The sequence below is a fragment of the Prionailurus viverrinus genome, chromosome E3, assembly GCF_022837055.1.
Source record: "Prionailurus viverrinus isolate Anna chromosome E3, UM_Priviv_1.0, whole genome shotgun sequence".
NCBI lineage: Eukaryota > Metazoa > Chordata > Mammalia > Carnivora > Felidae > Prionailurus > Prionailurus viverrinus.
Genome location: NC_062576.1, coordinates 20,139,814 through 20,152,176, shown reverse-complemented (window position 1 = coordinate 20,152,176; position 12,363 = coordinate 20,139,814). Strand labels below are relative to the sequence as shown.

The 12,363-nt window shown below is 50.2% G+C and overlaps 1 protein-coding gene across 1 annotated transcript in view; it reads right to left on the bottom strand.

The window, feature by feature from the left end:
• The window catches only part of GTF3C1 (general transcription factor IIIC subunit 1), a 75,459-nt gene that overhangs the window by 52,851 nt on the left and 10,245 nt on the right, over positions 1-12,363 (bottom strand). Inside the window, exons 5-6 of the mRNA XM_047839279.1 lie at positions 9,539-9,635; positions 5,134-5,257 (exon numbers count right to left, since the gene is read on the bottom strand). Coding sequence (XP_047695235.1) covers positions 5,134-5,257; positions 9,539-9,635 — 221 coding nt within the window. The remainder of the gene's footprint in view (positions 1-5,133; positions 5,258-9,538; positions 9,636-12,363) is intronic.

The window sequence follows — 12,363 nt, the reverse complement described above, 5'->3', positions numbered from 1 at the left end:
AGTTCAGGGTGATTGTTTTCATTACCCAGACTCCCCCCCACCCCACCCCGCCTTTTTGCAAAGCAGATCACTGCAGCTTACTGTAATGTATTTGAAATATGTGAAATCCAAACTATTTACAGCTTTTAGAAACAACTCGTATACATCCAAGCACACCTGTAAATTTACACAAAGTAATCCCTCATCTTTACTTATTAAGTCTTGTCTGCTCCCTAATGCCTTAGAGGGAAGGTTTATATTAATTCTGCAAAGTGGGATGACGCACAAGGCAAAAAAGACTAAAACTGTGCCTTCATCCCTTGTCTCCTGCCCAAGGAAAGTAACTGAAGTCGTACCTAATTAAATTAAATTTGCTAAGCATTTGCTTAGCCCTACTCTGTTCCAAGCAGACCCTGCACGGGTCTCAAAGATAGAAGGGATGTGAGGAGTGTGGTGGCTGCTCTCAAGAAGCTACTTAGTTTGGGAAAGTCACGCAAATAACCAAATCACAGTGTGACAGAGGAAGTCAGGGGAACCCAGTCGATAAGCCTGAGCAGCAGAAGGTGGGTGACAAGCCCACCGGGGAGAGATGAGCCCCCTGGACAGTCAGAATGGGCTCACCGTGCTTGTGGGTGACAAGCTAAAATTTCCAATCGTCATTGTCTTAGGTGCCTGCCCCCTTAACCCTGCAGAAGGAGCCAAAGCCATCAGTACCATCAGTACCCAGTCTCGGAAGCTTCTAGTCCCAGCACCAGGCCTCAAGAAAACCCCGACTACAGACACACCATCCAGGGATCCAGGGTCAGGTCGATGACATACCAGAGTGAAGCTGGCTATGGGCTACATGGCAGGAAGCGGGGTGTCCTTGGGGAAGGGGGCCTGACCCTTTACTATTAAAGAAATGCAGTTTCACGTTGCCTAATTTCATTTGTGCAGGCAAGTTGAAAGGCTGACTTCTTAGGTGCAATTTCTGATTTTTAGAAGACCGGTAACCTACCCAAAAAAAACAGATGCCGTGAACCAAGCAAAATACATTGCTAAATGTGGCCGTTACCATTCTGTGGCCCCCCGCTGTGTGTGCGCGGTTTTCTGGCAGCCCCATGACACTCTGGAAAGTTGTATTATTTATCTCCAGAAAACCCTGCTGAGGAAACTGAGGTACAGAGAGGTCAAAATTTGCTGAGAGTCACCCCAACAGGAAGTGACAAAAAAGAATTCTGACCCAGGGCTGTCTTACATCAAAGTTCACTCAGGTGTCTCAGTTGCAAGCGGCCGGCTTGAATTTCCAGGGACCTCAAGCCTGGGAGAAGCTTTGCTCCGTGGCTGCCCGCCCAGCAAGAAAGGTTATTTCAGGGCATTCCTTCTTAGTTTCTCTACTTTAAAAATATAATCAATCCAGTCTGTTTATTTTTAATGTCTTCTTTGCAAGAAATCAGGAAATAAAGATGATTAAGGGCGCTTAGATGGCTGAGTCATTGAGTGTCTGAGCCTTGATTTTGGCTCAGATCATAATCCCAGGGTCATGGGATTCGGCCCTGAGTCGGGCTCCATGCTGAGTATGGAGCCTGCTCAAGATTCTCTTTCTCTCGGGGCGCCTAGGTGGCTCAGCTGGTTGAGCATCTGACTCTTGATTTCAGCTCAGGTCATGATCTCACGGTTTGTGAGTTCGAGCCCCACATTGGGCTCAGTGCTGACGGCAATGAGCCTGCTCCAGATTCTCTCTGTCTCTCTGCCCCTCCCCTATTCGCGTTCTCTCTTTCTCAAAATTAAAATAAATTAATTAAAAAAAAAAAAAAGATTCTCTCTCTTGGGGCGCCTGGGGGGCTTAGTCAGTTGAGCATCTGACTCTTGATTTAGGCTCAGGTCATGATCCCAGGGTCATGGGATTGAGCCCTGAGTCAGGCTCCATGCTGAGCCTGGAGCCTGCTTAATACGATCCTTTCTCCCTCTACTCCTTTCCCCCCGACTCGCATGCAGTTTCTCTCTCAAATTAAAAAGAGGGGGTGCACCTGAGTGGCTTAGTCGGTTAAGCATCAGGCTCCTGATTTTGGCTCAGGTCATGATCTTGTGGTTTGTGAGATCGAGCCCCATGTTGGGCTCTGTGCTGACAGCATGGAGCCTGCATGGGATTCTCTCTCTTCCTCTCTGCCCCTCCCCCACGTGTGTATATGTGTGTGTGCACGCTCCTTCTCTCAAAATCAATAAACATTAAAAAAAAAAAAAAGATTCTCTTCCTCTGCCCCCTCCCCCACTTACACTCTAAAATTAAAAAAAAAAAAAAAAAAAAGATTAACAGACCCACAGGCAATGACTATTTTAAGCATTCAGATAATCCCACTTCGAGTCAAATGCCCTTAAGCCTGGGACTTTTGTCCCTGCCACAGGACCCAGCAGTACTTCCCGGTGTTCTTCCTCCTCAAAAGGCTGATGCCGCCCGCCCGTTTCCGAGAAGAGGGATGCCAGGCATCCAACCAGTCACGTGTGCACTCGGCACTGAAGGGACTCAAAGGGGAGGTGCCCTCTAGCAGCTTCCCCTACGCCCCTGGGGGCTCCTTCCCTGGTTTATTCACCTGTTGGATAATATCGGTGTGTTCCCATCTCCTCTCCCCATCTGAGACTTTTCTCAGATACAGGGAGCCAGTTAGGGTGGGCAGTGACTGATAGGTTGCCCACAAAGTCAAGCTTACAGGCCCCAACCTTTTTTTCTCCTACACCTTTTGGTTTTCCTGGAATTAATAACTTCATTTTTTCCCACTGGCTTGGTTTTCTGTGTACCTGTCACTAATTCACACGCAGACTCTCTGCCGACATACAACCTTCTCTAAACACATTCACACCCACCGGGCAACTGATCCTTTGCGTGGACTTCCGTCCCTCCTGGAGCCCCCTTCTCCTGCTCCCCTGTGGACGGGCTGCCCTCGTGCCGGTCATGGTGACTTCCCTTCACCACCTTCCCATGTTTCTCCTGGTCTCCTCACTCCCTGGACCCCATTTTCCCCGCCTCTTGTTTCAGTCTGCTGTCTGACGGTGGGCATCCTCCTGCAGCTTCCTGAAAGGGAACATGGGAGACGAGCGGTTTCAGATTCCTGATTTTCACAGCGCATCGATGCAAAAGCTGAATAAAGGAACTCCAGACTGGAAGTCCATTCCCTTCAGAAGGAAAGCACTGCTCCAAGGCCGCCCAGCTTCGGTGACTCCCGGGAAGTCTGACGTCTCCTCTGTGGAGGCTCTTTGGCTCTGGGTTTCTCGAGTTCCGGGATGGTGGGTGTTGGTGTGGGTTTCTGTTATGTTCTTCATGCTAGGCACCTGATAGGTCTCTTGCTCTAGAACCTCCGTGCTGCAGATCTAGGAGAATCCCTTGTGTCATTTCTCATCACCTCCTCCCCTCTCCTCCCCTGCCCACATTCCGTCTCCCCCACTGTGAGCCCGTCGTGCGGGCTGTCGGACCTTCGAGGCTTAGCATCTTGTTTTCAACTGAGCTCTACTTCCCGCCTCTTTTGAGTTTCTGAGATCCTTCTCAACTTTATCTTACCACCTTCCCTCCCGCTAACTCTTTCATTGCGATAAGCCGATTTCTTCTATTTCCAACAGCTCTTTATCTTCCGTCCATCCCCCCTTTACAGCTTCTCGCTGTGTTTTCACGGATGCGACGCCTCCTCTCTGCAAGTCCTTCCAGGCTTTCCTCTGCTCCTCACTTTGTTCCTAGTTCCCCCACTTGTCTCTCTTACATTCCTGTTAGAGTTCTCAGATGTTCAGGGAAGTATTCAGTTGCTGCCTGGAGCCTGTGTTCTGGATGTCGTGCAGGGTGAGGAGCAGGGGAGGGGCTGTCATGGTGTGGGGTTCCAGGAACGGTGAGCGGGCAGGGGCCCGCTGTGTTGCTGGGATACCCCTAGATTTCAGCATCTGGAGGACGTTTCTCGGACAGGTCGGTCTCTTGCAGGAAAGCAGCCTCCAGCCTCCGGCCTGGGGGACGGTAAGTCTGGCCGCCAATGTTCAGGAGCCACATGGGGGGACCGCAGTGAGGGGACCCTCACCTTTTTGTGTCCCATTGCCAGCACGGCACCCTGTCCCCGGCTGGGTCTGCGAGCCCAGAGACGCTCTCATGCATCTTATCCTGAGATAAGCCCAGACTTGTGTGGGAAAGGACTTCTACCCCGGCCATGCAAAGTAAGAGAGGGGACCTGGGGAAGCGGCGGCTTCTTGCACACGCTGCCAACCAACCCCCTCGTCTCTGGCACCATCCAAACTTGTGCTCAAGGGTACCTGGGATCTCCACATTTTTAGTTACTTTCAGGTGTGGAGGCATCAATCCTTGGCTCTTGCCATACACAGGCATTCAGGTTCCCCAGGCCGCTCAGTCTGTTACCACGTGTTCATCTGCCTCGAGCACCAGAATACTGTTGACTCTGTGCTGTCATTCCTGCCCTAGCCTCTTTGTACCTGCTGGTTTATTCCTTTTCTATCCCTTGTTGTCACTAGGGAGGAGTTTGGGGAGAGTGCAGATACATGCGTATACTCCATCTATCATCTTTCACTGAAAGCTCTGACCCTCGGCTCTTTAAATGACTTCGGTTGGTCAGGAACAGCATGGTGTAAAAATCAAGGATAGAGAAAAATAAAGCACTAAGGAAGGTTTTTAAAGTTTTATAGTCTCTTGTCCTTAGTTTAATTCTCTTGGAAGGCTCGAATCCCACATCTGTCACTTACGATTGCTCAACCTTTTGTAAGTTACTAGCACCTCTTAAGTTTTATTTTCTTACACCTAAAAGGTGAGCCTACCACCTACCTCGCAAGGGCTACAGAATGAGATCATGCAACACAGCTGAGGGACTTCCAAATGCTGGAATGAACAGTGGCTTAGTGTAAGAAGGAAAACACGAACTTGATTTTGGACGCCACGGAGCAGAGATGTTGGAGGGACACCGACTCGGAGATGGGTGTGGGCCCTTAGGGTTGCTTTCATCCAGCAAACATTTCCTGAGCACTTTTGCTACAGGAGATCCTAAGTCAGGCACTGAGGAATGAAGACTCGACCAAATACGTGAAGTCCTCCCACCGCAAGGCCAAACGTAGTGACACAGAAAGGCTGGAGCTTGGAGGGGAGAAGAGAAAGCCGTCTGCGCAGCCAAGGGAACAGAGGCGGAGACTCTTTACCTTTCTTTGTCTTACAAGGTCCACACTCAGGGTGAATCTCTTGTAAGGGGAGAGACACCACCTTCGCGAGGCCAGCATTCAGCATGTACTGGTACAGCCGCTTAAACGTCCTTTCGCACAGCCCCTGCCAACACACAATTTAAGAGCTGCCATCAGATACGAGCACGGCGTTTGCGACCACTAAAGTCATGTGAACGAACACAGGCTCAGGACCTGAGTTAACCGATTATCTTGAGCGACGAAACGCTGGAGGGGCTAATGAGGAAAGACTCCAAGCTATGCTGTCAAGGGAACAGAAGAAGGTGTAGATGATTCTATAAATGGATACATAGGGGTGGGAGTGAGGCAGATGGGAGCAGAGCCAGGAGGCTTTTCGCTGTATACTTTTTCAGTGGTTTGGTTTTCTAACCAAGGAAGTGTATCATTAACACACACACACACACACACACACACACACACACACACACACACACACACCTCTCACAGGCAATGGAACAAACAGAAAAAAAGATTCAGGAGAAAGAAAATTGTAGTCTATCAGTGAAGTTTCCACAACGTGAGGATGATCACGTGCGCCCCACCGCTCACAGCTCTGCAAGGCAACGTGCCCATAATGACCCTACGTGTCCCCAACTGCAGGGGTTACTGATGTGCAGCCTCCAGTGCAGGCCATGCTTTTCCATCTGCACGTTTTTGAAAATAACTGATTTACTTGCCAACGTTGGAAAGTGAGAGATTTCATACATATGCAGGTTTGTGTGTATATATATCATATAAACATATATAAACATATATATGTGTGTGTATATATATATGTATATATACGAAGCAGGTTCTAGCTTCTCCTAGAAAAAAAATCCAGCAACAAATCCTAGGACTGGGGTTCCTCAGAGCAGCAGTCAGAGGGAGCCACGACAGGCAGGCCCATGCACGGTGGCCCCATCAGCCTCTGGTACATTGGAGTTGAAGGTCACCAGTTATGTGCTGTCTTCTCCTACAGTAGTTACCAGGAGGGTTACATATTTCTTGAATCCATACCGAGAGCAAAAACATTTTTTACACTCGGCCTGTTTCATTTGTTCATAAATCCATCCTGGCTGCGACGAGCACTGACTTGGCCACCCCTGGAGTCATGAGGCCAGTTCCGGCTGCTGCAGGCCGTGGGCTGAATGACAGGAGGCACGTACCACTAAGAGCCTTTAGTGGAGTCTTACGGGTTTCCTCTTACTCTCTGGGGGAGAGAGAGGGAGCGAAATGTCTGCGGGCTGCCGCCACCACATATGTGATCAACTCTCAGAGCAGCCAGTGCCCCAGCCCTCGGGCAGGAGGACATACGGCTATCAAGGAATTACAGATGACTCACATATGGCTCATCCGAAGCCACCGGCTTGTAAATGGGATCTCTTGTTAATCTAGCTGTGCCCTCGGCATCATGGAAAGACCCTACGGAAGCTCATCCATCAAACCCCAGCCCCTAACATAGGGTCCTACGTCCTGGACGATCCCAAGTGCGGGAGAGGATGATGCAGTCCTGCCCTCCGGGGGGTCTGCCATCAGGGTCTTGCACAATCTGCCCAGCAACAAGGGAAAGAGGCAGTGTGAGCCTCCCCCACTCCCCCCAAAGGACAGCATGCCTATTCATGGCATCAACCTCACGTGTTGGCTAATTATTCACCAAATCCTGCTCCGCTTCCTCTGACCCTGTTTCCGGCTGCCGATGAGACATCACTAAGTCAAAGTCCCAGAAGACCGTCACACTCAGTAAATCCTAACATCAAATTTGTCATGCGCCTCGTCCTCGTGCAAACGTGTTCCTCCTTCTGAACGCCCTACTTTATTCAGACACTCATTCCACAAATACTTACTGAGCGCCTACCATGGGCCAGGCAGCGTCTGCCTGGTGGGGCTTCAGCAGTGAACAAACAGGCACGGTCGCTGGTCCCCGGTCCCTGCTCTCGGGAGCCTGCCCTCCAGCCCCATCGGCTTCAATGAGGAGCCATTACTCAAGCCGGACAGCAAGACTCCTTCCCTTTCACTCACCTCCACGTCCTGGCCTCAGGCGCTCACTCCACCCTGCTAGCTCCTCTCCAAAACATCTCCCCTAGCGGTCATCACCCCCGGCCAGAGTCAACAGCATCCACCTTGCCACTCACACCTCCAATCTCTCTTCCTCTGCCAGGTTCATTTCCTACAAACACTCTTCCCTCCTCGTAACTTCTCCGTCTCTGAATTGCCACCGGCGGTTTACGAGGCCGAAGGCCACAAACCAGCCCCTCAGCCCGGTGCTCTAGACCTTTCTTAGCGTTCCAGCCACATTGTCGCTCCTCCTGCCTGAGCACACTGCCGCCCGGTGACGGCTCGGTCACTGCGCCTCTAACAACCTGCTGGAGCCACCCTCCCGTGCCCGAGTTGCCATTTCTTGTCTGTCTACTTTGGGAACACTTCTTCACAGCCCAGCTCAGCTGCAACTTGCTCTATAAAGCCTCTCCCAGCTCCCTGAAGCTAGCGCGTCCTTGCGAGGCGCCTTCGAGCCTGAGCATGTGTTTGCACGTCTGCCTCTCCAGTGAGACTGCTCCACGACAGTGGGAGACCTGTCATCCTCACTAATTTTTGTCATCGAAGTACAGGACACAGTCCTGACTCAAAGCAGACATTCACTAAAGTATCTGCTGGAGGAATAAGAGAACAGCGCCCTGTGACAGTCCACTCATATCACTTAGACAGTCCGCAGTGCTGACCTGGGACCCGACTAGCCCGGTCTCCGCACGCCCGAGTGACCCAGCAGGGAGGAGGGTTTCAATCACCGATGTCTGCTGGACAAGAAATATGAGGAACAATGTGGGCAGAGGTTTGTTTATTAAATAGGGATTTTCTTCATTTCTACTAGGATCTCTCAAGAGAAAGACGTATTTTTCTTTCATTTTCCACTCTTCATGGAGACTCAGATACCGAAAAATATTTCTTACCACAAACAGCAGTGCACATGTAATGACAAATGACAAGGGCCTGGTGTCTGAGAGGTGGCAGGAAGGAAGGGGCTGGCGGGGGGGGGGGGGGGGAGGAGGGGCGGCTGGCCAGCACACAGCTGGCTCTAGCTGACTGCCATCAGGAGAGACTGCAGGCCCAAGCTTGATGGAGCCTCTGATATGTCAAAGGAAGCAGGGAGCTTAGATTTGTCTGTGAAATCTCAGTTTAAAAAAAAAAAAAATGCCACGTCAAATGTACTTTTAACAACATATAGGCCAAATCTGACCCCCAGGCCTCAGTTCCTAAGCTCTGCCTCAAAGAGACTTGGGCATGGGGGCCTGTGTGGCTCAGTCAGTTAAGCATCTGACTCCTGATTTCTGCTCAGGTCATGATCTCAGTCGGGAGTAGGAGATCGAGCTCTGTGTCGGGCATGGAACCTGCTTAAGATTCTCTCTCCCTCTGCCCTTCCTTGCTCATGTGCTCTCTCTAGCTCTAAATAAATAAATGAACAAATGAGGGGCTCGGGCGTAGAGGAGATCTAGCATAGAGAAGAGGCCCATTTCCCTCTATGACGGAATCAGAGATGAGGGCTCCACTCACCAATGCAGGAGGTGAGGAGCAAGGATTATTGTTTTTTTTAATGTTTATTTATTTTGAGGGACAGGGAGGGGCAGAGAGAGAGGGAGAGAGAATCCCAAGCAGGCTCCAAGCTCAGCATGAAGCCCAACACGGGGCTCGCTCCCACAAACCACGAGATTATGACCCGAGCTGAAATCCACAGTCGGATGTTTAACCTACTGAGCCACCCAGGCGCCCCAACCCTGATATTGATAATCGGATTCCAAATCACGGTCCTTTGTGGGCTAATCACTATGACCCAAACAGGCTGACTTTGAACTTCAGGTTGTAAGTTCTGCTGTCTAACTGGGAGGGCAATTTGTTTCTCTCCCCCGTCTAATGCTGGCTCCGCCGAACACTGTTCGAATCCGCCTGGGGGCCACATGCCCCCTCTGTGCTTTCCTCCTCCCCCCACCTCTACCGCGGGGCCCAGAGACTAGGCCGGTGGGTAAGCACTTCTCTCCCCGTGCCGTCACACTATCATTTCAGTATTAAACCAGTGTGATGGAATTAGAAGTGTGCTCACAGAAGCACCCCTAAGTGCCCAGGTCCACCATTCCACACGGACTTATACCGCAGGGCCTCGAGCACACCCTGGGGAAAATGGGAGCCAGCCTAGGGCAGGAAGGCCTTCGATGAAGGCCTGGGCACTTTTTCCTTCTGCGGAACAAAGGAAGATCCCACTCACTTCAAGGTTAAGGACGGTTAAGTCTGTGAACAGGGCTGATTACAAGCCACCATCAAGGCACACTAAACAAAGATGTCCAGGCTGTGGCACAGTTCAGTCCAGCCCAGAGCACAGGCGGCCCCGGGCACTTACCAGCTCTTCTCTCAGCCTGCCCAGGGTCTCCATCTGGTTACTCCGTGTGCTCAGCACACCCGAGAGCTTCTCCATGAGGATGTCATATTTGCTCCTCCTATGAGAAACACAAAACAGCTTGTCTGGTCAAACCTATTGCTAAAGAGTGCCTCGCAAGCCTTCAGTGACCACATCCCAAACTACAGAACCTTCGTCTTCGGTCTCGGCCACCACCCAGCCCACAACGCGCACTTGGTGGGGCAGAGACCGGCTCTGAGTGGCTCGGTCACATGGCCAAGGGCACCTAGGTAGTGGCCGTGTACAAACTAGACCTTTGGGCTGCAGCCGTAAGGATTCTTCAAAATGCCTTATGTTTTTATAATAGCATCAAGTTTAGGAAGGACCTTAGGTATTTCTATATAAATCGCTTGGTGAAGGAGGGGATTATTTCATAAAGAAGTGAAACAGGTTTTCTAAACTTCAGACTCAAGACACAGACCTAGGTCCTTGCCCACATCCAGCGCTCTGTTCGCTATATCATGATGCCTTTGATTCTGAAGGCTGGCCTCTACTCTGACTTCACTGGCCTGATCAAGCCCAACCCCCAACTCATTTTTATTGTGTAGAATCATAAATGACTGCCTCCAGACTAATGGCCACCAAGGAAGCTATGAAAGAGAGTGGAGGGCTCCCAACCATGTGTGCCTGGGGAGGCTGGGGGCAGGGTGTAGCTGGGAAGGTGACCTTGACTTTAACTGGTCACAAGCTCAGGGTCACGGAGGGCTTATGCATGGGATACAGAGTCTGCACCCACTTCTCCACTTCGACTGCCTCTCAACACATGAAAGGATAAAGGAAGGCACAGATATTTACTGCATGTGAGTTAATACCAAGCACTGAGTCATGGCCATTTTCTAGGAGAAGAAACCGTGGTTCAGAGAGGACAAGCGCCTTTGCCCAAGTAAGGGGCAAAGATTTAAATACAGATCTTGACTTAGTCCACTGTTAATCTCTTCCACCCACAGCTGCCGCCTACACCAGGTAGGAGTCTAGTGATACCTTATTTAACTAGTGGAAAGTAAGACTAAATAAATAAAATGCAAACTGTCGAAGCATGATTCTCTCTCCAGTAGGATTTCTAAAATATAGGTTTGATGACAAATTTGGAATTTTGACAGGAATGCAGTGATATCATTACTCCTGGAAATCCTTAGTCAACAGTCTGCCTACATGTATATCAAGCACTTTCTTTGGGCCCAGGCCTGTGCTAGGCAGCAGACACTGTCGACTTTAAAACTTATACTTAATCCTGAGTGTTCACTCACCTCCCATTTGGAGAGCATGCCTGGCCATTGGTAATGGGCAAGGTCTCTGTCGTTCGGCTAGGGGTGAGTCAAAGTCATTCCCCGTGGTCCAGGGAAAGGAAGGGCCTGCCTACTGCCTCTCAAGGATTCCGTGACATTGCCTGACTCCACTGTGGAGCACTGGTGGCCAGGCGCTCGGGGGCTCCCGCTTACTCAGCCGAGGGCCACCTCTTCCAAGGCCTACTCCAGCTCGATCCTTCCCTACCCTGGTCTCTGGATGTCTCACCAAGGAGGCCATGAGGTGCCGGAGGGCAGGCTGAGGCCTGTCTCAAGCGTGGTGGAACACTGCTTTCCCCCATTCCTATGCCAGGCAGTCACCCCAACAGGGAGCAGGAAGGAGTCAGAGACTCACTCCCAGAAACCCTCATCCTCAGAAGGGAATGTACACATCTCACCACCCTGCTATACTGGCTGGACCAGGACCCGCGGCTAAATAGCAACATCATCCACGGTGATCACTCAGCACAACCTCCACATCTCACCATCTAGGCTGATTATGAGAGTTGCGTGTTGGAAAAACATGCCAGTTTTAAATTGGATACAATTCAATCTCAATTCTGTCACCAAAACAAATCTGATTTGACTGATTTGTTTTTATTTTTATACTCCTCCCCAAATTTCACCAAAATGTTAACAGTCCCTATTGCTGGGCAATGGGGTTATAGGAATTTTTTTTCCTTCTTTTCAATATAATCTCCAAATTTTCTAAATCAGCAAGACTTATTTTCACAATCAAAAATAGATAGTAAATCTCTTTTAAAAAGCTATAGTCTAGGGCACCTGGGTAGCTCAGTCAGTTAAGCGTCTGGCTCTTGACTTTGGTTCAGGTCATGATCTGATGGTTCATGAGTTCAGGCCCCGCGTCGGGCTCCTCACTGAGTGTGGAGTCTGCTTAAGATTCTCTCTCTCTCTCTCTCTCTCTCTCTCTCTCCCCACCCCCTGTCCCTCTCTCCCATTTGTGCTCATGTTCTCTCTCTCAAAATAAATAAAGTTAAAAAAAAAAAAGAAAAAAGGAAAAAAAGCTAGTCATGGGCACCTGGGTGGCTCAGTTGGTTGAGCATCCAACCCTTGATTTTGCCTCAGATGATGGTCCCAGGGTTGTGGGATCGAACCCTACATTGGGCTCCATGCTCAGCGTGGAGCTTGCTTAAGGCTCTCTCCCTTGGGGCACCTGGGTGGCTCAGTCGGTCAAGCGTCCCGACTTTGGTTCAGGTCATGATCTGATGGTTCATAGTTCAAGCCCTGCTTCGGGCTCTGTGCTGACAGCTCAGAACCTGGAACCCGCTTCGGATTCCGTGGCTCCCTCTCCCTCTGCCCCTCCCCCACTCGTGCTCTTTCTATGTCTCTCAAAAAAAAAAATAAATAAATGTTTAAAAAAAAACTTAAAAGATTCTCTCCCTCCCTCTGCCCCTCCCCTGCTTGCGCATGTACGTGTGTGCTCGTCCTGTCTAAAATAAAAGCAAAACATAAATCAATAAAAGT